Source organism: Equus asinus, chromosome 23 (assembly GCF_041296235.1).
Source record: "Equus asinus isolate D_3611 breed Donkey chromosome 23, EquAss-T2T_v2, whole genome shotgun sequence".
Taxonomy (NCBI): Eukaryota; Metazoa; Chordata; class Mammalia; order Perissodactyla; family Equidae; genus Equus; species Equus asinus.
Genome location: NC_091812.1, coordinates 39,680,987 through 39,708,470, shown reverse-complemented (window position 1 = coordinate 39,708,470; position 27,484 = coordinate 39,680,987). Strand labels below are relative to the sequence as shown.

Genomic DNA, 27,484 nt, shown 5'->3' with positions numbered 1-27,484 from the left:
TGAATTTCTAGTTATTTCATAAGGAAAACTCTAAGAGGTGGAATAATATAAGGAGAGTATTTTTGTGGCTTTTAATACATACACTTTTGCTGTTAACCTGAGATGATGAATAAACAAAAGTTCATGTAATGGTTTTATTGCCCTTTACCAAGCAAAACAATACACATTACAGTAGTAGCAGCAACTTTAATTACAAGCACAGGTTGACTCTACCCCCCAAATGATTTCTTGTTTTGGTATCAGCAAATAATTTAAATGTATCTAGTAAACTTTAAATAGTTATACTAAATATTTAAATTCACTGGTTAAAATTATGGCTTGGTTTAAACAGTTGATATGTGAACCAAACAAGGCAAAATAAAAAGGGGAAGTTTTAAAAATAAGAGTATATGACAAATTACCAAAGAGAAATTTTCTGTAAACTTGCCATTTTTTTGCCTTGGGGCCACTCATTTCTGTTAGTTGAAAAACAAGTATCTTATAGAAGAAAAGATTCATTCATGGCATTAACACCAGGAATACAGTTAACTTATTGGTGCCCTGCTTTAAAGAGTGCAAGATGAACCCAGCAGCATATTAGTGTATTTGAAAAGATCACAGCTGTTTACAATGGTAAATAATTTTTATTGACAATATTCACATCAGACACAAAAATAATGCTAGTTCTTCTCCTAATGGACTAGGACAGGAGAAGAAATTTCAGTTTAGTTTCTTGCTGGGCTGCGTGTACTCACATGGAAACATTATTTTCTAAAGATTCAGAGAAAGGTGGTTTAAAACAAAGGTTTAAATAAAAGTAGCACCAGAAGGACCAGGTACCAATAATCACATATTCCACCCATTCAGGAGTTTTAGTATGTGAAATTATTGCACTTGTAAAAAGTAAATGATAGTAAATTACCAATCTCAAGAATTTAAAATAGTTTGATGAATTTTGAATTAAGCAATTTCAAAATATTTTTGAGTTTCCCCTCAAAGGAAACCTGGCTAGGACAACTAAATCTAGCCATTTACTTTAAAAAGCTAGGATAGAGGACCAAGCTTTATTTCTAAACTGTAATTGCACTAGGAGGAGAGAGGCTGTTTTACATAGTGGTACGAATTTGGTCCACATCAAATACGTTGTCATTATAAAAATAAACAAGTTTGTTTTTGTAAAAAATAACATTGCATTCCTTTGTTCAAATTGCACAGTACAAACAAGCTATCTAAATTAATACTGTTATAAGGTAATTAGAAGTACATACAGTGGATATATGTTTAGTCTGAAGCAATTAAGGAGTATGCAGTTATGTTTTCATAATGTATGAAAACTAAAATTTGTCATATCTAGAAATACATAAAATATTTAAAAAGTTCCAATGAAGAATGCATTTGTTACATACTAATTTTTAGTAGCCGTGATAATGCAGGATTCAGCAGTCTATTTACATAAAAGTCCATTTTTATTCAATTTACAAAAGCAATAAATAAGAAACATTAATTTGCACAAAACCTGTTTCATTTCATGATCAGTGTGACCATTTCTCTATGACCAAGCCAAAAAACCTGTCTTCCTCCAATGAAGACTGCTCATATCTGGAAAGAGCAAGCCCTGTCTTTATTCCAAGAGTGAGTATCTATAGCCATGCAGAATCCAGCATAAAACCTTACAAATTATAATACAAGCCCTAAAAATATGAACAGTGCCTGTGAGTATATTTACACAAGAGTATTCACAAAAAGATACAGTTCTTTGATACAAAATAGTTCAGTGGTATCTAACAGCATAATTGGTAAGAACCCCTCAGACCTCTGCCCTCGCTCACCTAGCAGGACTCCAGCTTGCTACAGCGGGCACACTGACTCACAGGTCAAGAGCTCCCCTCACTTCAGGACTGCAATTTAACAGGCTAGAAAAGCCACGGAGCACGTGTTGTGCCAGGGCAGGCATCTACTCAGGAGGCCCAAGGAGGGAGTCCACGCTTGATCCAAGGGGCACGCAGGCAGCTCAAGTACCTGATGAGCTAGAGCAAGCACCTTAACATTTATTTTTAAAAAGCAGTCTGGACACTTGCTGAACCAGAAAACATGTAAGAAGCTATCAAGTAGTGAAAAGTAAGCTCATCCGGGGCAAAACATTCCCTATGTTTAAGAGCTACCATCCTTTAAATAAAACCAAAATATTCTTGTGTACATCTGTACAATATTCTTTATTACTTTCCACTGCAGCTTAAAAAATTTTTTTATGAAAGATGATTTATTTGATATCACATTTTTATGGAGTCGAGATTTCTTAGAAGAGAAAGAGTTAGTTAAAATTTACTAATACCTTACCAGAGTCTCTGAGCTAAGTTCTCTCCCTGGTTCAATCATCCACCTAGGTCACAGTGTCCTCAGTTGCACGCGGCTGATTAATACTGCCCTTGGTGATGGTACCCACTGTTGTTAAGATACACAACAGTCGTAAGTCCCGTCCTGAAAAGGTTCCTCCTCTTCTGCTTGGGTTGTGTCCTCCTCTTTCCGGCTGACCATACTGCTACCTCCGACCTCACCCTGGGGGATGCTTCCATGGCCAGAGGAGCCCCTGCTCTCCTCCGCCCGGGGGCTGGTCTGTTCAGGAGTCTTACCCGCAGTTATTGGCTGGAAGGCTTCAAGCTGAACCTGCTCTTCTGTTATCTCACTGAGCTTCTGTAGTTGTGGCTTAATGATGTTTAAAAATGGCTTATATCCAGGACTAAAGAGAGGAAAAAGGAAATTAGCTCTCATCTGCTACATTTAGACGGCTCCACAGAGTGCTATGGATAAATCCCTACTAAACACTGATACAGTAAGGTCAGTGATAGACTATGGGGGAGGGAGCAGGCGCAGGGAGGAAAGGCTGCTTTGATGCCCTGGGCAGCAGAGGGGAGCTGCACATAGCATCAGTGTGATTCAAGTTTCTGAGCACTAAGAGCAGAGACTGACATTCTTTATTTCAGTATTGCAGTTAAAAATCATAGTCTACAATCTAAGGACCAACAGGACTTTAGACTTGAAAAAGGACCTTCGGAGAACATCTAACCTAAATGAATCTGCCAGTGAAGGAAAACTAGATCCAAGGAAGGGAAGCCTCAAGTCCACACTTAATTGGTGACAAAGGGCTAGAATCTAAGACTCCTGACTTCCACTCACTACTCTTAATTTTGGCTTGCCAGTAACTGCCATGGAATGTTAAATACACATAGACCTTAAATTTTTATCTTTTCAAGAGACATTTTTAGATTATTACCTTCAATTCCACAGAACGACAAATCTCAAGTTTCAGTCTAAGATCATTGGTACTGCATCAATCTTAAGTCAGTGACATACATTCACATATAAACTGACCAACAATATCTAAATGGACATTACTCATTTAAATAGTTGGGTATAGAATGGTAACTAAAGAAAAGAGGCTTAAAAATGAACATATGAAAGCATCTTTCTCCCAACCTAAAAATCTCCAAATAAAGGAACCAGAACTGAGCCTGAATGTGAAAGGGCAGGATTTACCCAAGGACAGCCAAGATGATAAGCTTAAGGAAAGCAGCACTTACCAATCTGTAGAGGCCCATCGGTCCACTGCATGTAGCCCTGTCTTTATGTTCTGTAACATCTCTCCATCTACCTCTGAAGACTGTATAATAACCAAAATCTGGTTGATTATTGAGGATTCTCTAAGAATCAGGCCTATGACAATGCACCAGTCCAGACATCCTGCCTCCATGAAGATGTGCAGCAAATACCTACATACAAGCAGAAACAAAATGACTGATGCTAAGAAAGGTCTACAGATGGACAGAAGGGCAATCGTTATCAGGTAAGTAGACCCTGTACCCTATTTGCCCAAATACTGAGGAGGCATTCTGTGCTTTGAAAATGCTGAGAAACTCACCTAAGCTGGACCTGGGATTTGTGAGGCCCTTTACTTGCCAACTCCATGGAGATGTGCTCCAGCTCTGACTGAGTTAAACTGAGTGTGGAGAAATTTTCGTCCACCATTGTCCAGTCTCCATCCACCATGGAGCTACTTTCAGTCAAGTCTGTGGCTGAACCAATACTGCATTCATCACCTGCTGAAGAATTGCCAAAAGTTATAAACTAGGTTCACGTAGAAAATATGTTTTCCTTTAACTTTAAATATTAGCTGTTTCTCAGATGTTCATTTCTCCACAGGAGTTTGAACCCAAAACATTAAATCCACTGCTGAGATTCCCATGTTACATTAACAGTGGTAGATATATATACATTTTTTAATCATTAGAGAGATAACCAGGCATTATGTGCCTTTGGATGGAAAAACATGCTCCTACCTATGAAGTGGCCTTACCTGCCTCCAAAAAATTCTAGGTATAATTTGATCAAGTCTTTAGCTTCAATTACCAATTTACAAGAAATAAAGAGGAAACGGTTCAACTAAACCATGAAGATGCAACCACCAAAATCCACATTATGAGAAAACCCACAGAAGCAAGTTTCTTCAATGAATAAATTACAAGGAGGAATAAAAAAGAGATGGGGAGGAGAACAATCACTAGTCAGAGAATTAAAAACAACAATCACAATGTGTGAACCTATTTGGATCTTGATTCAAACAATTAAAAAAATTTAGGACATTATGAAGCAACTGGTATTCAAATATTACTGGATATTTGATGGTATTAAGGAATTGTTAAATTTTTTGACGGGTGATAATGATATTATGGTTACATATATATTTTTTTCAAGTCTGTCTAGAGATACATACTGAAATATTCAGATAAAATATATCGTGTCTTGGATTTGGTTCAATAATATAGGGGGGAAGCGGATGAAATAAATTTGGTCATGAGTTGGTAATAAGTGAAGTAGGAGGCAGGGTGGGGAGGTAAGGGGTCCATTATGCTATGATCTCTACTTTTGAAATATGTTTGAAATGGTCTCTTTAAAAAGTTAAAAAAAAAAAAAACCAATGTGGTTTATACATACAAGGGAATATTATTCAGCCTTAAAAAGGAAGGAAATCCTCATACATGCTACAAGAGGGACGAATTTTGAAAACATTATGCCAAGTGAAATAAGCCAGTCACAAAAAGACAAGTACTGTATGATTCTGCTTATATGAGGTATCTAAAGTCAAATTAACACACAGAAAATAGAATAGTAGCCTCCAGTAGGTGGGGAAGAGAGGAATGGGGAGTTGTTATTTAATGGATATAGAGTTTTAGTTTTGCAAGATGAAAAGAGTTCTGAAGGTTGGTTGCATAACAAAGTGAATGTAGTTAACACTACTGAATTGTACACTTAAAATGGTTAAGATAGTAAATTTTACATGTATTCTACCACAGTTAAAAAAATAAGTAATGGCAGCTATAAGCCTCCGCACAGAGCAGAAGCTCAGGTAACAGTAATAACAGATATAAAATCAAGTATCAGGTGAATGCCTGCCTGCCCATTAGAAAACTGCAGAAATAAACCTAAACAACAAAAATCAATTTAAAACTTCTTTAATTTGTAATTTACCCATTACTATAGAGCAGAGGTTGGCACACATTTTTTGGTAAAGGACCAGACAGTAAATATTTAGGCTTTGAAGGCAAAGAGTCAAAATTAAGGAGATTATGTACGAACTCACAAGAGAAAAAAGAAAATTTCCACAAATTTTTATTGATAAAATAAAAAATACAGGATAATCAAGTATAATTTTTTTTATGATACAGGTCTACTTTTGAGTAGAATGGAATTCTTTGTCCAGGGATAACCCTTTGCTTACTTGAGGTTCAAAGTTAGTGTTTCTGTGTCATCAGAATCAATTGCAAAGGTTCATCTATTAGCGCTGATCTGGGATGAGATTTTACCTATTTCAGTTATCCAAAATAAATATGGTAAAGTATAGTCAAGGCCAATTTGGCCTTGTTCTAGTAACTACACCCCTCTCTAGCAACAGCTAATCCTCAAGGACACACCCTGAAAGAAAAGCGTGAAGCTCTATCTGAAGTGCTGCTGTACATAAATAAGCTCTCCTCCAAAGGAACTGCAGAAGAGCCAGGATTTAAAATGACATTTACCTTTATTAGACAAAGGTGACAGGAAAGCATCTTGCATTTGTGGTCCATGGGATGAGGCCGTGTCTATCTCATGATGAGTGGGGCCGATGTTGCCGAGCCAGCTCTGACTTCGCTGGACATTAGAGACTCCAGAGTCTATCTCTAAGTTTAAAAAAGGGTCAGCTGACTGAGACTTTAACAGCTGCTCTCCCACTGCAAGACAGGTCCAAAAACAAAACACAAAAGGGAATTCAAGATGCATACATTGCCATTTCCAGTTTAGTTTTTCTGCTTCTCTCCCATTCAACCCCACTCAAAGTTCAAAGCCAATTACTGTCCTGCACTGCATCATCCACCTATTAAACCAAGGATGTGGGATTGTAACAAAATAGACTGACTACATAATGCCGTCTAACAGTCATCCTATATCATCACATTTCTTCTTAGAACCAGGCCACAACTGTATTCTGTTCATCTTTTAAGTGATCTTCCTTGGTTCTTAAGATGACATGAAGTTTCCTAATGCCAAAATAACAGGTTTCTGTTTAAATTTTCCTAAGTAATTAGAACATTCTTCTCTATTTTTTTTGAGGAAGATTAGCCCTGAGCTAACATCTGCTGCCAATCCTCCTCTTTTTGCTGAGGAAGACTGGCCCTGAGGTAACATCCGTGCCTATCTTCCTCTATTTTATGTGGGACGCCTGCCACGGCATGGCTTGACACGTGGTGTGTAGGTCTGCACCCGGGATCTGAACCAGTGAACCCCGGGGCCACCAAAGCAGAACGTGCAAACTTAACCGCTACGCCACTGGGCTGGCTCCAGAACACTCTTGTTTAAAAGGCCTGAACTATAAAACTTTATCTTTTATCAAAATATAGTTTCACTTTGTCCTCTGCTGTTTAGAAGATGGCCCAAAGCTCTCAAAGATGCATTTTTACCATTTCTCTGGAATGAGTCCTGTCAGGTAAATCACTACTTAGCTTATTTTGTGGTTCATGACTATCCAATTCAAGACTCCTTCCCACAATAAGATAAGTGTGGTAGCTACTATAGCCAGCCAACTCTCAACTTGTTGATAACATGAGATAATAATGGTTGGATTCATAAACTAGACTTCAAGGTCACAAGACTTAGAGACATAGGTTCTACCTTATTTACATCCTTGGTCAAATGGTGGATGTTCCAACTGATGTACAAAAAGTTGGCTTTTATCTGTTCCTGAGTTTGGAATGAAGCCTTCCCTGAATATCAACTAACAGCAAAATGTCTAAATACTTGGACTAAAATACAATTCTCCTTGTACAAGTGATACAAAGCCTACGTTACCTGTTCGGTATTTTCCATTCTTGAAAGGAGAACTGAGAGAAGAGGCTGGGATGATGGGAAGTGGCCACAGGAAATCTTTGTGGAGTCTCTTCAGGGCTATCACAAAGTTGTCTACCCGGGCAGCTCGGGTACGTTCCTTGCATAGCCAACTAATTAGTTCAAAGCCCAGCTGGGCTGCAAAGCAGCCGAGGTCCTTTAGCCGAACTTCTTCTAAGAGACGCCGAGCATGTCTCCAGAGCATCATGTCAATATACATGTTCTCAGCACAGTCACTGTCTTTGCTCCATCTGTAAGTAGGAACACAAGAAAGCTAAAGAACAATCTTTACTGGAAGACTTCACATACTTTTATGCAGTAGCATTGATAACACTGACAAGGAGGTAAGAGATCCAAGATCTAATTCTGACTGAAGAGGAATATAAAGTATCAGGGCTCTCCTCCATATGATACCATGACCTGTTGAACAATACCTGGAACACAGCAGGCTCTTAAAACATATCTGTAGAATGGATACATGGAATAGGAAAAAACAGGAGACAAAGCCAAACCAGGAAGAGGGTGGTGACTGGCCGAAGCAAAGAACAGGAAAAATAAATGCTCTATTTGAAAAGACCAATGAAAAGAGGGAAGGAGAACAGATCAAAGAAACCAAGGAGGGAGGAGCAAAGCGAAATGAAGTCTTCAACATGAGTTATGCAGATGCATAAAAATAAAAGTGATTTTTAAAAATTAATGACTTGACTAAATACAGTCTGTTATCCCTTACTCACAGGAACGTATACCTGGTTTGGTAACAGTAATGTGGTGGTTTCAGTGAGAGGCAGTACTAGAGCACAACTGCCTAGAGTCAGATCTTGGCTTTGCCACACATTAGTTGTGCAAACATAAGTTTATTTTTCTGGGCCTCTGTTTCTTCACCTGTACAATGTGGATAACAACAGCATCTACCCTTACGGAGTTGTAAGGATTAAAAGACATCAGCAAATGCTTAGAACTGTAAGTGGCACACAGTGAGCACTCAATGTGTATTTGCCAGCATTTAAATTCAGGGTATGGCTGAGAGGCTCCTGTTTGCCTGGCAGTTGTTTATAGTCCTCTGTGGTTGCATTTTACTTGTATACAGCCCTGACTGTGTGTATGCTGGCAGTGGGGTGGTATTAATGGCTGTGATAAGAAAAAGCAGTATCACAATAAAAAATGTTCAAAATGCTCTCACTATGTGCCAGGCACTGTAGTAAGAATATAGCATATAAAAGAAAGGATTAGGGAAGAGAAAAAACAAAAGCCAAGAACATGTAACAACAGAGGAAGGAATACAAGGACCTCACAAACCAGAGGAAATTCTATTTTATAATGTCCAGTACGAGTTCATAGTTACTTCTCAGGAGACAATAACCCACCTATGGGTGATATGGTTTCAGTCTCCAGGATACATTTCCTCTTGGCTCACGGTGTCATGACTTCTCCAATCAAGAGTCCCAGGAGAGTCAAGTACATGTGCACTAAATTTTTACTTTTTGTCAAGAGGTATCGTTGGAAAGAAGAGTAAAACTATTGACTGTAAGAGGGCTTTTGGATTATCTGCATATTTATTTATCTTCCTTTTTATTCTGGTCCTCTATTGTTAGAAGTAATTTAAAGTTAGTTGCATTCAGAACAGGTACATCAAGACCTACTCTAGTACAAGGCGCAGAATCTATACGAAGAGTAAAGAAGTGAACTTTGGAGGAAGAAAAAAGGGAAGCTTTTTGTGTGGTCTCTAAGCCTTCTGGGAATGGAAAAAGTAATTACAATTGGATCAAACAGTTGTTTTCATAAGAAGCAATTTCACAAACGTCCTGAAATGCAATGTGTCACAGAAACGCCCTAAAAGCAGTAACAGCTCTTTATTCTTTTACCTTTTTCCAGAAGGACCAGATGGCATACTTAGTGTTTTCTGTAAGCTGAATTTACCAGCAGGAACAGTGTCAGCTGACTGGGATAAACTGATGCTTCGATTCCTGAAGAACTCAAATCCACCACTTGAACTGGGTTCCTATGATTACACACAATGCGCAGTACAGTTAGAGAAAGATACCATAGAGCTGTATGGCCTAGAGAAGCGGTGCAATTTTGCAACTAACCTGAGCTGTAGGTGTGGGTGGAGGTGTCTCAGATTCTCCAGAGCCAATGGCTTTAAGAAATCGAATCATGTGTCGACATAGGTCCCACTTGCCTTGTTCCAGGGCTGTGTTGAACAGAAGGGTGGCATGCTGCCTACTTACTGCTGGGACTTCCATATTCTATAAAAACAACCAAGACAGACAAGCATAGCATTCCTTTTATACTGCAAATGATTTGGGAAGATATGAGCAATTCTTTACCTCCACTCAGAGAAGGAATACAGCCAAAACACTGTAGGGAATAGTTTAATAGTAAGATTAAAAGGAGCATTAGAAAGCACCATACAAGGAAAAATGAGGTAAATACTCTGCTGGTCTAATGTAAGTTACAACTTACTGAACTCCCAGGACATGCCAGCTACCCTACTTTAACCTTACATACATTCTTTCATTTCTTCTAGTGACTCTGCAAAATAGGTATATTATCCCTATTTTACAGATGAAGAAAGTGAGTTAAGTAACTTGCTGACGATCAGCAGAAAAGCAAGAATTTTTTAAATCTAGATTTGCCTGACTCCAAGAAACCTCAGGTCTGTCTCCTGTGACAAGAGAGTTTTCTGAGGATGTGACCTAAAAAAATCTCTGCTTTGGGCAATAGTGTGTACTGCTGCTATGAAATCAGCACCTCCCATAATTCTCTCACAAATCTGAACTCACCGCCTGCCTCGGCCTTAATGGAAAGGCGCCTAATAGACAAGTTTAACTGTAATTATTATCTGATAATCCACAGCAACTTAGGAATTCTGATAGAGAAAAAGTTCCCAATTCCATTACTTGGGAGATCATTGAAAGTCTAAGGAGTGACCTAAAATGAAAAAACAGCTGCTTTATTTTGTTTCTATTTTTATGATTCAAAGAACACATTATTTTGAGAAAAACCATGTCCTCTGAGGGTAATTCCTGTGGAAGGACCGAGTCTTCTCAGCTTGCTATGGGGAGCCTAACATGAGGTGCTCTGTTATGACCCATGCTTGCATCAGAATCCCCTCAGCAATGCCACACTATCAGGAAACAAATCTGTTATTGTGGGGGACTCAGACAAACCCAATAATATTCAAAATTATTATTATTATGTTTCTTATGTAATATCTGCATGTTGTTATATGTATTATAATACATACATTTCTTCAATATTATTCAAAATAATACTGTAAACTCATTAATCTGTTTTAGGCCCATTTATGGACAAATAGGATTAAATACCCTGCAATGTTACCTTATGATATTCAAAGAAACTTTCTGCCGTCAGACTGAGCTCTTCAAAAAGAAAGACACAAACTGAACAGAAACCTGACTGTATTAATTCCTTAAACACAACCACAGTGCCAACACAGAACCTTTTTTAAGTTTAAGCTCATTAATTCTTGTACCTTTATAAGAAGAGAATTGTACCTGTAAGATAATAAGGTAAGAGGCAGCAGTGTCCAAATCCTGAGCCATCAAACATTCCTCAAACAAGTCCTTGGGGTTCCCAACAGCTGCAAAAAGGTAATTCCACAGGGCATATTCAGTCTTCCTGGCACAATGAACAACCGTCTGCAGGAAGAGGGGGAACTCGGTGATAAATTTCGCCACAGTGGGAAGCAGAGGGTCGGGAATGGGCTCCCGTGAGGTAGCTTCTTCTTCCAGCACTTCATGGAGCATGAGCTCCAGCACGTGAGGGAAGTAAGGTAACGCGGTGCAGGACTGGGCTAAGAGCAAGGCTTGCTCCCCAAGGTTCCTGACCAGCAGCTGACGGAGAATGTGGTGGAGGTAGATCTGAGAGGTTCTCTCCACAACACAGAAAGGGAAGAGCACCTCCAGCTGTTCCCTAGCACTGTTCCGGGTGTACAAAGAATCATAGAGTAAAGTGTCATTGACAGCACCAAGGACTAACGCGTCTTCAAATAGAACAGCCAGGGGGTAAATATTGATGTGAAAAGGCAGCATGATCCGCTGGGACAAGAAGGAATGGGGCTTGCGGTGATCCCTAGGGAAGAGAGGGAGCCAAACTTTCATTCCTGCACCTCCACAGCTCAGCCAGAGGGCCTCCAGTAGGTGACGCTTCTGTTTATTTGCTCGACATGTGGTCCAGACATTTTCAACAGACTGGGCTAGTACAACAGGAGGACAGAATGGCAGCTGGAGAAGGAGAGACAAGAAGTGGTTGTTTTCATACTAATCTTGTAAGTTCATAAGTTTCTAGGTACCCGTTTTCTAAGTCTTTCAAAACAATAGTACAACTTCTTGGGAAAATTAGGAGAATCCATTTAGTACCCTGCCTTTCAAAGTATGTGTATTCAAATCTAAAAGCAAAACAAAACAAAACAAAAGCAACCCCCAAGAACTTCACCAGTTTATCCTATTTTCCCATTAGAATTCGCAAATGTAACACTAAAGCAGCAACATCTGGAGTATGGAACATTTTATCATCATTTCGGGACCTTATCCTTTACCCTTCACAAATAGTCTTACACCCACAGGCTTAAGACTAATTTTCAGTACTTTCTCAGTTTCCAAATCACAAGACGATATTCTCCTCTTAAATTCTTTTATTCCTTCATCCCAATACCATATATTCTTACTGTTCTACATCACTTGCATTTTACTCACAAGTTTCCTTTGGTTAGGGTGACTGTCCTTCTCCCTGATCTGAGGGCCTGATCTGTCTCTTTGCATCATGATAAGCTGTCCTGCAAGATTTAGCATAATGCTCTCTGCATCACGAGCCTGAAAGAAAAATAAATCAGATTCATACTCATTAACAGGTATGTTTTCAGCATTTTCCCCTCAATCCATAATGTTTACAGGTTAAACAATCAACAATATTTACCATGTGTGTACTATAAAAAGCCATTCTGTTAGGCTTTGTGGGACTATGAGGAGCTTTCCGGCTAGGGTAGAACAAGCTAAACACAATTCAATTAATGAACAATGCAAGTGAACATAAAACAGAGGGCAGAGCTGAATTATCCTGGAAAAACTAAGAGAATGTAGCACGTTCATAAAAATGAGAGATCACTTCAGTGACCTAGCTGGCATGGCTAGAGAAGGCTCAAAGATGAGGTGGAACTTGAAGGGTGAGGAAGACATACATGAGTAGAAGAAGGGATGGTACTTAGTTGAAGGATACAATGTAAACGACACGGAGATAGGACAGAACAGTTCCACTAGGAAAGTGAGAACAATCTGGCTAGATTAGGGATATTATGGGAAAAATGCTGGATGGCAATACACCTTCAGGGAGGGCTTGGAAAGCCAGGTAAAAAAACAGCAGGAAATAAGCCACTACTTAACAGTTGCTGAATAAGGGAGTTATTCAGGGTGGGTTACTGGCGAGAGGCAGATATTATGGGTGTTGACTTCAGGAATGAAGGAAATAGTCTGCCTTTTTATTATGGAAAATTTCAATCAAACCTCAAAGTAGAGAACCTAGTATAATGATTTCCCATTGAACCCTATCACCTAGCTTAAAGTTTGAGAGGAACTGTTTTAAAATGAATCTCAGATATTAAGTCATTTTCACTTGCAAAAGGAAGAGCATTTTGATTAAAAAACAAAAAACAAAAGCTTACTGATATTCTAGACATGAAGAGTAGAAAATGAGAACTGAATCAAAAATGATTTCAGGGTATCAAATCTAAGTGCTAGAGAAGTTGAAGTTATCACCGATAGAAGTTAGGAGGAGAAATTAGAGAAAACTGAGCGGTTTCATTTTACTGCCCATTAAATCTGAAAGAATCTTAAGACCTTCAAGTAAAAATGTTATAAGAGATGACTGAATCAGAGATGCCTATGCCAGAATCAACCATAAAGGCGAGGCTGGTAAACTGAAGCAAACAAGTTTGGGGCTGAAAGAGCAGAGGACTATCATCTAAGCTTCTGAAGACAGGAAGAGAACCAGGAGAGGATGCTGTCACATAAACCAAGGAAGGAAAGGATTTTAGGAAGGAAAGGATGATTATTCAGAAGATGTGGGATGGTGTCCCAGCTTTGACACTTGCTGGCTGGCCAAATTTAAGCTGCCAATATCATTTACAGTTTAGTCAGGAAAATGGCAGCCACCCTATGTATTCTACTTGCAAAAAATAATCAGATATACAAAATGCTCTTTTGTACTCCCTTCAGACACTTACAAGGGACTGCGTACGAAGAAACAGCAAAAGGGTCCAGAACATTCAAGGACGGTGTCATTTTTTTAGACCCTATCTAGGTAAGTAATAAGCATGGTATGAACTGTTGTTAATTTACAAAGTACAAATGTAAAAAATAAAAACCATAAAATCTCCAAGAAGCTGTCATAAAGCCCAAGAACTTTACTTGGAAAGAAGTCTTCAGTTCTCCATTTAGCACATAAAGACATGAAAACTAAAAATTTGAATATCGTCCATATCACGTGAGAAACAGCAAACAACTTGGAGGTAGGAGAAGGAAAAATGGAATTTAAAAGGTGTGTGGGAACTATAAGAACTAGAGGCAGAGGAAAAGGAAAAATGAACATGCAAACACAAGAATCAAAAAACAGTATGACTGTTGGGGGACAGGCATAGGAACAAACTCTTTAAACACTTCAAAAGACCTTAAGAGCACTTACTGCAATTCACCACAATGTGACTAATGTTCATAATGACCACTTTTCAGTTTTAAGATGGTAAACTTCCTACTACCTCATTAGGGGGAAAAAAAGGTAAAACACTTCTCTTTTCTTCAGCTGTATCCATGCATTCAACGTTTTCTACCGATAATACTGCAATAGGTAAGAAGAGACGAGAGCAACAGCACTCTCGGGCAGCTTGAATGAGCTTTTCAGAAACTTGTTGTAACATAAAAGCAAGGACTATCTGTATCCTCGAAATCTTAAATTTGAAGGAACCCAACACACCATCTCTTAGCCTTAAAAATCCCTGGCAGATGATTCTCATTGGGAGTTTCAGGGACAAGGAGCTCACTCTTTCATGAGGGAGGCCATCTTACTGTTGAACAGTCCCATTGTTAGTTTCCTAAAATTAGCTTGCTTTGCTGTAGCAATCTTCCCTCTGTGAAAGATGTAATCAGTCTATTTCCTATTATATTTTAACTTCTTAATCTGCTCTTCACCAAGTGAGATATCTCCTTTTTGTAAAAGGCCCTCTTAAAATGGGGTACCCAGTACCACTCATGCCACCGATTGCCTACTATATCTGGGATATAGAAGGAGTCCCTTTTTTTTCCTAGTATGAAAACTTCAAACATGATCAAAGTATAGAGAATAGTACAATGAACCTCCATATTTCTATCATTCAGATCCACAACTATCAAGATTTTGCCCTATTTGCTCCATCAATCCCTTTCTTCTCTTTATTTATTTTTGCCAAAGCGTTTTAAAGGATGGTATCACGTTATTTTATCTCTATACACTTAATATGCATCTCTAAAATATATGGATATTTATTTATATAATCACAGTGCCAGTATCACATCTAATAATATTTATAATTATTTCTTAGTGTCATTTCTCAGTCTATATTTAAATATCTCTGATTGACTTAACAGGGTCTTTTTACAGTCAGTTTGAATCAGGATACAAAATAACTTACACATTGCATTTAGTTGTTTTGGCTTTAAAGTCTTATTTAGAAGAGTGTTTTTCCCCCTTATGTTACTGACTTCTTGTAGCTGTCCTATAGAATGTTCTACATTCTGCCTCCCTGTAGTGTTAAACTAAACCTCTATCCTTGTATTTCCTGTGAATGGAAGATGATTCTGGAAGCTTGATTCAGTTCAGTTTTAGTGTTTTTGGTAGTAATTCTTCATATGAATGTCATCTTGCCTCACCCAGGATGCCACACCTGGTTCTTTCACTTTTAATAATGTTGAGATTGATTAATAAGGGTTGGGTATGACAACCTGATCCCTTCATTGTGAAGTTCCCCATCAACCTTTCATCTGATGGTTTCATCTAAAGACGACCACTGCCTGAATCAGTTATTTCCTCAGGGGCTACAAAAACGGTGATTCTTTCTTACATTCCTTCCACATCTTTTAGCCAGAATTCTTCTGTAAAACAGAACTTTCCCTTATCAACTGGGACCATCTGGTTACTATGAAATATAATTTGCAGAGGAAATGGGACCTATATTTTAAAGAAGATCAATGAAAGTGACTTAATAGGAAGTAAAATACAGACTGGGAAGACAGGGATGACAAATAAACCTACACACAGTTTTCCTCTGATGGGTTCCACCTTGACATGAAGTTTGCAAAACACTGGTATAATGGAAGGAACCTCGGAATAGGAAGTTACGCAACGTGGGTCCTGGTGGAACCACTACATACACAGTTACTTTAACCAGAAACTATGGGATTATCCTCTTTCCTCCTAATTAACTAGTCATGGAGTCCTCTGTATTTTACATTCATTCCATTTCTTTCCATCTTTTTCACTGCCCAAGTTTAGGCCACTAATACCAGTCACTTAGATCATTACAATGGCTCCCAGCTCTTCTCCTCTTGTGCAGTTCGTTCATTTTCCTTCTTACAGTTAAAGCATATGTTACAAAGCTTAGGTCTAGTAATACCCAGCTTACAATACTTTGGATTTTAGACTCATATCCTCTCTCATGCTTTATGTTCCAATCACTCTGAAGTTCTTCCAATTTCCTGAATGTGTCATGTTCTCTCTTATCTATGGGCCTTTACACTCCTGTTCCCTCTGCCTGAAATTCCCCCTCTCTTACTTAGATAACCACCACTTGTTCTTCAGGTTTCAATCTAAATGGCAAAGAAATCTCTGATTGTTTAGACTACTCCAGGTTTTTGTTATACACTCTTAAGAGTAACCTGCACTACTTTTTGGTACACACATCACAATTAGGATTAATTATTTATGTAATTATTTCTTTACTGTCTGAGCAGAAACCATGTTTGTTTAGTCTGCTACTGTAAACAAGCATCTTTTCGCACAAGGCACATTTTAGACACTTAGTATTTATTTGCTGAACAAATAAATAGTTCCTGATATCAACTTAAAACACTAAAAACCAAGACGAAATGGAATGGTACCTGCTGTGGCATTTTCAGGGTGATTCCATTCTCTGTACTCACTGAAGTCAGAGTGACAGATACTACAAGGAAAGGGTGAGGAATGTAGCGTGACATGGAGACTTCCTGAAGAACCTGAATACTAGCAGTAGTATTTGGACTGCAAAAAAAAAAGAGAGAGAAAGAAGCCCACACACCTCAACAACAATGCTAACAAGGTTTTTTTTCCTTTTCTGTTATTAATAGCATTAGAGTTCATGCTTATGGAGGCCCCAAATACCTTCTACCTATTGTTCCCTCCTCCCCAGGTGTCCTTCAAGAAGCAGGCTGACAAGGGTGAGGCATCCAAAGAACACACATGGGGATGAGGGAGAAAGAAAGGGAGTAAGATGAAGAAGGGAAGAAAAAAACTGGGAAGCTGCTATAGGAATAGCTTAGTTGGTTGAGAAATAGTTGGTTAAGAAAGGATATGGGTTCTGTCCGAGGCTAGTGAGATTTCTTAATTTGTATCTTTAAATTACTCCTCAATCACTAAGCTACTTCAGCAAATACACAATCCACGGCTGTTTAAAAAAAGAAACAGAAAACATGGGAGAGCCAGCCGTGATGGCCTAGCGGTTAAAGTTCAGCACTCTCACTGCTTCAGCGGCATGGGTTCAGCTCCTGGGAGTGGAACCACACCACTTGTCTGTTGGTGGCAATGCTGTGATGGCAGCTCACACAGAAGAACCAGAAGAAACTACAACTATACATAACTATTTACTGGGGCTTTGAGGGGAGACGGGAAGAAAACAGGAGGAAGATTGGCAACAGATATTAGCTTAGGGTGAATCTTCCCCTGCAAAAAAAAAAAAAATCTGAGAGCGAAAGACAACTTAAGAAGTATGGTCTAAATGCTGCAAGACAACCAGATGACAAGAAGAACAGAGGCCACACACAGCAGCAATGGGACTGCTGGTTTTCTCTGCCCCAGAATATAGCCATCTAGCTCAGCGGAAATGTGAGTGAGTCTGCTAAGGAAATGCTTCCTAAGGGCTTAAAGCTGTGGAACTCCTTCGAATTTCCCCAAGTTTTTAGAACACTAGCAAACAGTTAGTAATCACCTGTTTTCAAGGTTGTGGAAAAAAATCCAAACTATCCCAAACTCTATCCCAAACTAGATTTTTTTTCAACTGAATCCATTAAGATTAGCTGAAGAGGTTAGTGCAGGCTCTTCTATCTAATCTATGTATGTAGCTAAAAAATAACTACTACATGAATATCAGTAATTAAAATTCGTTGCTTTTTTAACTCTTAAGGCAAAGGAAACTAAATATAAAGTTAGAATAACTGTTTTGAGAAAATGAAAACTACAGAGGAAACATGATAAACAGGACCAAAAAGTGATCTGTCATATACTATATACGTACCCATCAGATTTTCTTTCAATACTGTAAAGGCATATTGAACAGTCTGCTCTAAATACTATTACCATGTCCCGAAAGACACTAAGCAGTAATGTTTCTGCCGGTGCTTTGGTGACGTGAGCAAAGGCATTGTCCAGATTTGATGTTCGCAAGTAAACTCTGAGCTGAAGGAAACAAAAATAAAGAAAACTGTAAAAACAAGATGCCTACCATGGATGAGTAAATACTTTAGACACAGTGTTTATCTACTGACTTTTTTTCAAGTAAGAGGAGTTAAAAGACTAATCTGAGCATTAATAATAAATGGATAATGTTTACATTTTGACAGGGTATGCTCATTTTACAAATAACCAAAAGATGAAGTCATCGAAACTGTGAATGTACTATTACAAGACACTCCTTTTAGACCTCCATACTAAGACATGACATAAGGAGACCAGCAGTTTCTCAAAAAATAAACATACGCATCAATAAATTAATAAATCTCTAAGGACAGCCATCCTTATACTTTTCTGCTTTTAACTATTTTTCATTATTTACAAACTTTATAGAGAATATCTAACAGCTAAAATCCTTAGAGAAGCTCTCAGAAGGCCTTATTACCCCTTTAAAATTTTTTAAAAAGTAGTAAACTGAAATGAAAATTCCATGTTAAAAATACCAAATTCTTACTTGAAAATAAAAGCCAAATTCTTGAAACATGTTTTGTTCATTTTGCACTAGATTATCTTCTATATAAAACCAAATAGTAGTGCTTAGTATCTTTAAAATATAAAAATATGTTATTTCTGAGAGAACAAAAACTTACCTCTTCTTGATGGTCACTTATGTTATAACATGCAAGGACAATAAAATCATTCCACCAGGCTAAGCCACCTGTCACAATCATATTTTGCTCCTTAAAAGAAAATTTTAAAAACCATATTTACTTTTATTTATGCTGCCAGAAATTACGATAAGTAATATACACTTATAAAATATTCCTAAGCAGACAAAGTTCAAATTATTTCTGCTCTACTCTCTATCTCCCCAATTAAATATTACTATCGAGCCTTTATTAATAATGATTTATATCCTATTCTGAAAAAATAAACATTTCTCTAAGACAGAAAATATATCATTCAAAATAAGTGGGTACCATGCAGCATCATTATTCCCACATTTGACAGACCTTGGTTTAAATTTTGACTTTATCTTTTATCAGCTGCTTGACTCTGAATCCTAGTTTCTCTTTTACAAAATGGTTAGTAACAATAGTGCCCTCACTGAGTTGTTATAAAGATCAATAAAACAACATTTTTGAAAGCACGCTAAAGTGCCTGATACACATTAGGCACCTATTAAATGTTAATTTCCTTCTCTTTTCCTATTTGATTTTTACAAAATCCAACTGCATATGTTTGTATGCTACCCAAGTATTTCTATCACATACAGAAAAGCAGGGAATGATCTCAAATTTTGTGGAAATTTATTCTGATCTTATTCTGATGAACTCAGCCTGGAATGTAAAAGTAAATCCTCAGGTTAAAGAATTATAGTGCCTGATCTTAACGAGAATTAAAAACAAACCAAATATCTCGATATGATCCTTTATCAAATATGAAGTACCTTATCAGAATTAACTCAGAAATAATCCAACATCAGTTTTTAAATATTTGACTGTATTTTTTATTAAGTAAACAGTGGTTTACTTTATAGTTATTTCATATTGTAGTTCTCTTATACTTTGAGAAATAGATTTCTAATTTCAAAAAGACTAACCTGGGTTATGTTTCCAAAAAGCTTCCATTTTTTGGTGAGTAAAGAGTAATGTGCAAAACCAAACTTGCCAACCACAGCGATATTCTGTCCAAGCTTATCAATAGCTGAAAACTGATTGAAAAAAAAATTAAAAACTCTTCCTTGCAAACTTATATACTTTATTAGATATAAAGAGCTTAGTATTGTGTCAGGCAGATAAACTATTAATAAATGTTTGCTAAGTGAACTAAATGTAAAATGCTAAATTTAAAAATCTGAATATTTATACACAAGTTATGTTTGACGAAATTATGGATGCTAATACACTAACAATGTACAAGGGACCAAGCATTAAAATTTTACTTTTATCAATGCACCCACTGAAAGACTCAATTTCCAGAATGCCACATGCAGTAAATGCTATCCAATGAAAGTTAACACCAGCAAAATAACAACTCACCCGTATAGGCCAATTGCTCTCTAGATAGATGCTGGAAATCTATAGAAAATAACACATCAGTTTCATAAGACTTCTGAAATGCATTTAAACCGAAAGCATTTAAAGCATTAACATCACAATATGATATTCATCTTCCTGTACAATGTTTAAAGTGCTCCCAAATAATGGTATTACTAGTAGAGTACTTGGAATTTACCATTTGTAAACCAGCCAGTATTTCACATCTCCTGTCTTAACCACCTCATTATAAGTTTCTAGACATCAGGATTTCCTCCTTTTTCTCTACACTGTTTTTGTTTGTCTGTTTTAAATACTGAACATTCAAAAATACAGACTGACAAAAAGATTTTTAGAGACGCACCCATGAGGTCAGCCAAGAACTGTGCAGATGAACAGTTCGCGTTTGCTGATCTGAACCATCCCAAAACAGCCTTATCTAATAAAATCAGAGCCTCAGCAAGAATTTTCTTTTTGTTTTTTAATGGAAATATTTTTATTTTTTCTGATTAAAAAAACATATGCTTATAAAACAATATAAAAATGTACAAAGTACAAAATGAAATTCTCCTGTTATATCACTGCTCAGGGATAACCAGTTCTTACTCTATCTCTAAACAAACGTCCATATACCTGTAAACATGTGTCTAGGCTACTATTTTTGGTTGAGGTGTTCAACTTACTCAGCTACAAGAACTTTTAATACATTTCAGATATTAACTCTTTATCTGCAACCTAAGTAGTAAATATATCTTCCTATGTTGTCTGTCTTACATCTTTGTACATGGTGTCTTTGTATCACTCTAACAAGAATTTTAAATTTAAAGAATCCTCTGTGAGATATTAATGTAAATTAAGTAAATTCTAGCTTTACTGAGACTGTGATCTCTCTACAAGCCTACTGATTAAGAGTGCAGGGTGAAAATTAACAGAGCAACAGCACAAGGGAAGAATCTTCTGTTCCTGGAATAAGAGAACATTCAATTTACTCAAATTTATTTTTGTTTTACTCAAAGAAAAATTATTACATATTTAAAAAAGAAAGCCAAATTAAAAAGCCAAGTAAACAGAATCAAATCCAATAAGATTCTCTGTGTAATGCAAAGACAAAACAAAAATCAAGTAAAAATATGAAGAAAACATCTGTATTAACCTTGATAAAATTTATTCATAAAACTACTTTTGTTAGACTTCACTTATTATCTAGTAATTCAACCTAAAATCTAAGTAAATTAATAGCTTTTAGTACATTAGGAAGTTCTTAACCCTAGTGCTGGTTTGTGGAAGCCTTACCTTACAGAATTAAAGATAACAGTGTCACAATATATTCTTGAAGAATGCTTAACTTTTATCTTAACAGATATGCTGTACCAGTCAGGCCAATTAATAAAATTCACTATAATGGATAAAATTAGTTCAAAAGAATGGTAATCTGAGGTAATGATCAGGTGGCAAAATAATAGTTGAAAGTAGTTTTGTAGGAGGCTGTAAGTGAAATTCTTTTTTTGAATGAAGAAAATAAAAACAGTCACTTGCAGAAGGAGATACTTGGAGTATTACTGGGCTAGCCACGCAAGACACTAAAAAGAACCCCCACTGAACCCAAACCTTGGTGTTTCCTAAGTACTTAGGAAATGTGTGCGAGGATAAAGTGTGAGGTGGGATCTCACCGACAAAGTGGACTGCAACATGAAGAATTTCTAATCATGGGAACCAAGGTTAAATCTTATCATATGATCACACTCTGATGAATATCGTAGGGGAAAACAATTTATTCTTTTAACTTCCAAAAGTGTATGAGATGCCACAAATGGCAAATGGTTTATTTTTAAACTTAAAGTTTAAGTTTAAAATGAAGCCTTATTTCTTATGCAGATGCTATGAAATGAGAAGAAAACTTCTTCTCCAGTAGGTCACCTTTATTGATGTATGGGTCACCTGAACTTTGAGCTCTATCCCTAATACTGAGAACAGGAAATGGCAGAAGTAAGGAAAGAGGCAGCTAATGAATAATGAAGAAACTCAGGTCAGGACTGCATACTCAGGGCACAAAAGTCATGCCACATCACTGGGAAATGAGTGCTAAGGTACAGAATCTCTACTCTTAACATCTTAGGATTTTTCAAACTCTCAAAGAACCTAAATCTTCCTCCCCTCGCCCCCAACTTAAAGTCATTCTGCTAAACTCCTGTCTCTTGCCTAGACTACTTTAGTCTTTAATTGGTGAGACTACGAAAGCCATCCTCCCAAAGAGATTTTACCTGTGCCAAATACCACGCCTAGTACATTTTATAACTGTAGGAATGAGAACAAATTGTTTATAAAGGAAATAGCCTTTAAAATCTTCTCTGTTGACACCCCTAACGTAATGCTCGATACATTGTAGGTGCTTATCTCCCACATTTTGTGAATCTTATTCTTTCCAAATCGTTAGCCAGGTTAACCATAAAACCAACATTTCAGAATGCGGGGTGATAATGATTCATGCACCTTCCAAAAACAAATGTTTTATACCATACAAAATACTGAGTATTAACATAAATGGCAGTTCAAGAAGGAACACACATGAAAACCATAAGGGTGTTGTTGCTGTTTTTTTTTTTAAATTTCACATTATTTGTGCTCCATCTGTCAACAAACTACTTTCAAAATTTTAAAAATTTATAGCTAGAAAACATAAATTAAAAAAAACCCCAAAAAACAAAAAAAGCACCATCTCTACCAGCAGCTACTAACCCTGCTTCTGACAAGTACGTGTTTGTGGGGGTTTTTTGCATGTGAGGAAGACTGGCCCTGAGCTAACATCTGTTGCCAATCTTCCTCTTTTTGCTTGAGGAAGATTGTCAAAATCTGTGCCAATTTTCCTCTATTTTACGTGGGATGCTGCCACAGTGTGGCTTGATGAGCGGTGCTAGGTCCGCACCTGGGATCTGAACCTGCGAACCCCAGGCTGCCAAAGCTGAGTGTGCGAACTTAAGCACCACACAACTGGGCTGGCCCTGTATCTGTGTTGTTTTAAAGGAAAAAACATAATTAACAGAGAATCTTCTCATCAGGAAACTAACGAGTGTAAGGTTTCTACACTTAGGCTTAAACAAACAAAAAAATCCAGTAGTCTACATGAGGAACAGACAGAGCAGCAGAATTATTGGAGCTCATTTGATGAACTCTAAGCTGTACGAGAAGCATACAAAGAATAAATCACGCAAACAAAGCCACTTTGATGGAGGATGCGGGCACTTATCCTAGAGGAGAGCATATGCTGAAGAGGGAATTGAATTATAGACACCCATGTTCTTCAGGGAATCATTACTAATTGCTAAAAAGCCTGGAAGGTAAAGCATTAGCATTGTGAGCACATTGTAAACCAGCTACCAAAACACCACCATAACACTGTGTTGACTCGTGTGGTGGGTGTGCCAGCAAACAAAATGTAGGGCAACTCCAAATAAAAACACTGCCAAATAGGCTCATTCTATGTTTTAGCTCAAGGTCAGCAGTATTTTATATGATTCAGCATTTAGTACCTAGGTTTTAAAATAGGTTAGATTGTTACTTTAATTTATATCATGATAAGGATAAGTCTGCCACTAACTGGCTGTGTGACCTTGGGCAAGTCACCTAACTTCCCTGAGCCTCAGTTTCCTCATGTATAAAATCCAGTTGGACTACATGATCTCTAAAGTCCTTCCAGCTCTAAAAATTCTATGAGTCTATTAAAACTTAATTGTTTGGGGAGTGTAATTTTGGCATTATTTTTATTAGTTTTAAGGAAACTGAAAAAATTAGGTAAAGCTAGAGTTAAACAAGTTCATCTTTCTGAATATTTTAGATATCTAAAGAAAAGAATGACAGAAGAATCTTGCTAGTACCTACTTTGTCCAAAGTTGTAATATTAGTGTTATATGCTTCTACTATGGGATACTTCATAGATGGCTAAGAATCACAGAATCACTGAATTTTTGAGCTGGAAGGAATTCAATTTTTGTTATTGCCTGATGGATTTTTGAGTTCCAGACCTACCTTCTTTGATCCTCTGCTCTACTTGGCTCTCTGGCAACACAGACCTGGCTAGGCAGAACTGGCATTGATGCTAGGTCAGTGTAGAATGAATAGTTCAAAGTATGGGGAAATGAAAATAGCAGAGAAATGGCTATAGGAGAGAAGGGAGCAGTGGAAAATTTTAGTCAAGGAAGTAGCTGATGCAGTTTTATTTAATAATTGTTACTAATTATAAAATGGTATGCACATTGTTTGATTTTATGAATTTATTAATGTAAGTTAAATACATTTTCTTTTAGTGTATACCACATGTCAACGTAGGAGATACTCCTTCAATTTGCACATAATGACCATTCTTCTGTCTTTCATTATCTCCACTCAAAGTCAACTGAAAATAACATGTGAGCTGAAGTAAGCTAGTAAGGTAAAAGTATAGAATGTAGGAGGCAGGCAAAGAATTGTGGAAACAGAAACTGACTAAAAGAAACTAATCCGAGAGTAGGCTCTGATGTACCTAAGACATTTTGGCATCAGAAGGGGGAAAAAAGCACTCAGGACTTTGAAATAGTCTATGAAAGTTTCTTTCAAGAAACTCCAATTTATTGATTTACCCAAATTAATTTTATTTGGTATCAAAATTCAGAATTAATTTCCACGTTAAATGCCAATTTATCAGAATTACTAAAAGAAACTGCTAATTTAAAAGTTATGTCAGAATGAGTAAATTATATGGAACAAGATTAAATAATAACAAAATTATTAACCATAAAGTTCTAGACTGATCACAGGTCTGCAATTTGCATCCAAAGTCAGGTAATTAACTTCAGTGTTAGGAAGTTAATTAGGACCACAAGGTCAGCTGCACAGATTACTAATCCATATTGTCACTTTCCATGAAATAATTACACTTCTGAATATGCAAATCCTCAGAGCTAAATTTACACCCAAATAAGGCCAGAAGTAAAATACAGTTTTGCTCAATAAGAAGGCAAAACATAAACTTCCAGTTTTTGAAACTGTTCACTACTAATGGACTTACAGCAGGTGGGGATACACTCTAATCATGTGGAAAGCAAGGAAGGAGAAGACACGAGGACAGAACACAGAAAAGCAGGAGAGAGACATGACGGTCAAAAAGGTTAAAAAGCTTCTCAGTTTTCTAAAGCAACAGACGAAATATTTAAAAAAATGCTCCATGTGCTATCTTACCAAGGACTAAGCAATAGGCAACCGTAATTGAAGACTTACCTGTACCACATGCCAATGCCGATGTCCAAGTAAAGTGCTTAAACCCTGAGACTCTAAACCACCATCTGCAAAAGGGCTCTTTTCCCGACTGGGCTTATGCTCACGGTGTGCTGAAGAACTCCTGGGATTCTGGGTTTGTGAGGCCTCTCCACAGTTCAAGTACAATCGATCTTCTCCCTGAAGCAACACTTGCTCTTGGTTACTCTAGATGAGGGAAAAAGGAAGCAGAGGGGCAAAGGAGGAAAGCAAACAAAAACAACTCAATATTAGGTGGGAGAAAGTAAGTAATACATCAACTTAGTTTTATTATAGGAAATGTACCATATATCTCAAAGCTGATTTTCCTCACAGAGAACTAGATGACCCAATGATCTCACGCGGAACAGGTGATATTTTAATGATCACTTCTCAGCGTAAATTAATCTTTGTTAAAGTCTGTTTTATCACACAGATTCCAAAACATGCCCAGGTTTACAACTGCTACAGCACTATCTTTCATTACTACTTCAAAATGGCAACGCTATAAGAGATTTTCCATATCAAAACTGAACATAACTACTCACTGTCTACAGTTTACAAACTAGTTTCACATAAACTACCTGAAGAATGGTGGTAAGAAAACATGTCTGGTCAAATAGTTTGCGTGTGTACGCTCACCCACGTGCCCACATGGCAAGGAGGAGGGGTGGACTGGGAACAGGAATAACTGGATGCTGCAGGACCTTTTAAACCATGGAAGGTTTAACCAGGGGAGGGGGAAGAGGAGCCTAAGTCTGTTGTCCTGGTTCAGAACAATGGAATACTTGGTTAGCGCCAAGGACTGTGCCAGGTTCTGAGGATATTTAGACAAATAAGATAGTTTCTATTCTTAGTGATTATGTCTTGGTTTTTAATTAGAAGGCCAGTGTTCTCAAACATGGGCAGATTCTTTACTGACTATTCAAATCAGACAGATCAGCACCCCAGCCCCTCACCTTTCCATTGTAGTTCAAATGTGATCTTGACATAAAATTCAAGGGTGCTTTTAAATTATTATTTGGCATGGGGGAGGGGAAGGAAGAAATACTCTATTCTTCTTTCTCTGGGGATCCTTACTCTTCAACTGCAGTAATGAGATCTGAGATCCAGGCTATTTTCACATTCTTTCTCAATGTGCTGTAAATTTGTTTTTTTTATTTAAAGATTGGCCATGAGCTACTATCTGTGGCCAATCTTTTTTTTTTTTCTTCTTCTCCCCAAAGCCCCCAGTACATAGTGGTATATTCTAGTTGTAGGTGCTTCTAGTTCTGCTATGTGGGATGCTACCTCAGCATGGCTTGATGAGTGGTACTAGGTCCATGCCCAGGATCCAAACTGGTGAAACCCGGGGCCACTGAAGCACAGTGCGTGAATTTAACCACTTGGCCACAGGGCTGGCCCCCTGTCTTGTAAATTTTAATTAGACACTGCCTGCATCAAATATTTAAAAACCCATTGGTGGTCGATATTATGATATGCACTCCTAACATGTAACATATACTATTATTATATATTAACAATATTAATACGTGTTATTTCAGATTGATAAAACATGATGTGTTTATATTATAATTTGGGGCAGTGTTTCCCAAAGCAGGTTTCTAGACATACTTTCTTCAAAGCATTCCTTAGAAATTCACAGTTAAATAAGTTTGGAAAACACTGCTTTTAATATACCAACTCCTGGATTTTCATGATGCACATTAGCATATTAAAGACTTTGGAGTTCAACAATAAAGAAATCTCTAAAGCTTTAACACCTTTATTTCCCACTTACATGACAATATAACTTTTTCTTATCCTGTGTAATTGCTATTGATATCTCTCAAGCAGTGTCTGGTGGAACACACTTTTGGAAATGCTATTCAGATAAAGATCAAAGTTTTTTAAGTTATTCAAGTAAATGTGTAAATAATGCTTTCCCTCCAGTTGCTTGTAATTCTATTAAAAAAGACATCCAAAACCAAAACCTGCTCAGAAACAAAATTTTGGTGTAAATTAAAAAGAAACATAATAATTACAGAAAATAGACAAACGAAGATAATACGACAATTTTAGGAGTATACTCAACATATTTGTGTCATAAGAAAGAGCCTGAT

The 27,484-nt window shown here is 37.3% G+C and overlaps 1 protein-coding gene across 3 annotated transcripts in view; it reads right to left on the bottom strand.

The window, feature by feature from the left end:
* Positions 1–663: 663 nt before the first annotated feature.
* The window catches only part of RIC1 (RIC1 homolog, RAB6A GEF complex partner 1), a 143,968-nt gene continuing 117,147 nt past the window's right edge, over positions 664–27,484 (bottom strand). For 2 of the 3 annotated variants that reach the window (XM_014860736.3, XM_014860738.3), the window contains exons 12-26: positions 25,368–25,571; positions 20,121–20,159; positions 19,682–19,792; positions 18,729–18,818; positions 17,924–18,084; positions 16,536–16,674; positions 12,108–12,224; positions 10,908–11,636; positions 9,477–9,635; positions 9,252–9,388; positions 7,354–7,640; positions 6,048–6,239; positions 3,896–4,076; positions 3,558–3,746; positions 664–2,716 (exon numbers count right to left, since the gene is read on the bottom strand). In XM_014860736.3, coding sequence (XP_014716222.2) covers positions 2,428–2,716; positions 3,558–3,746; positions 3,896–4,076; positions 6,048–6,239; positions 7,354–7,640; positions 9,252–9,388; positions 9,477–9,635; positions 10,908–11,636; positions 12,108–12,224; positions 16,536–16,674; positions 17,924–18,084; positions 18,729–18,818; positions 19,682–19,792; positions 20,121–20,159; positions 25,368–25,571 — 3,024 coding nt within the window. In that variant the 3' untranslated portion in view covers positions 664–2,427. The remainder of the gene's footprint in view (positions 2,717–3,557; positions 3,747–3,895; positions 4,077–6,047; positions 6,240–7,353; positions 7,641–9,251; positions 9,389–9,476; positions 9,636–10,907; positions 11,637–12,107; positions 12,225–16,535; positions 16,675–17,923; positions 18,085–18,728; positions 18,819–19,681; positions 19,793–20,120; positions 20,160–25,367; positions 25,572–27,484) is intronic. The other variant, XM_014860737.3, reaches the window with a different exon arrangement.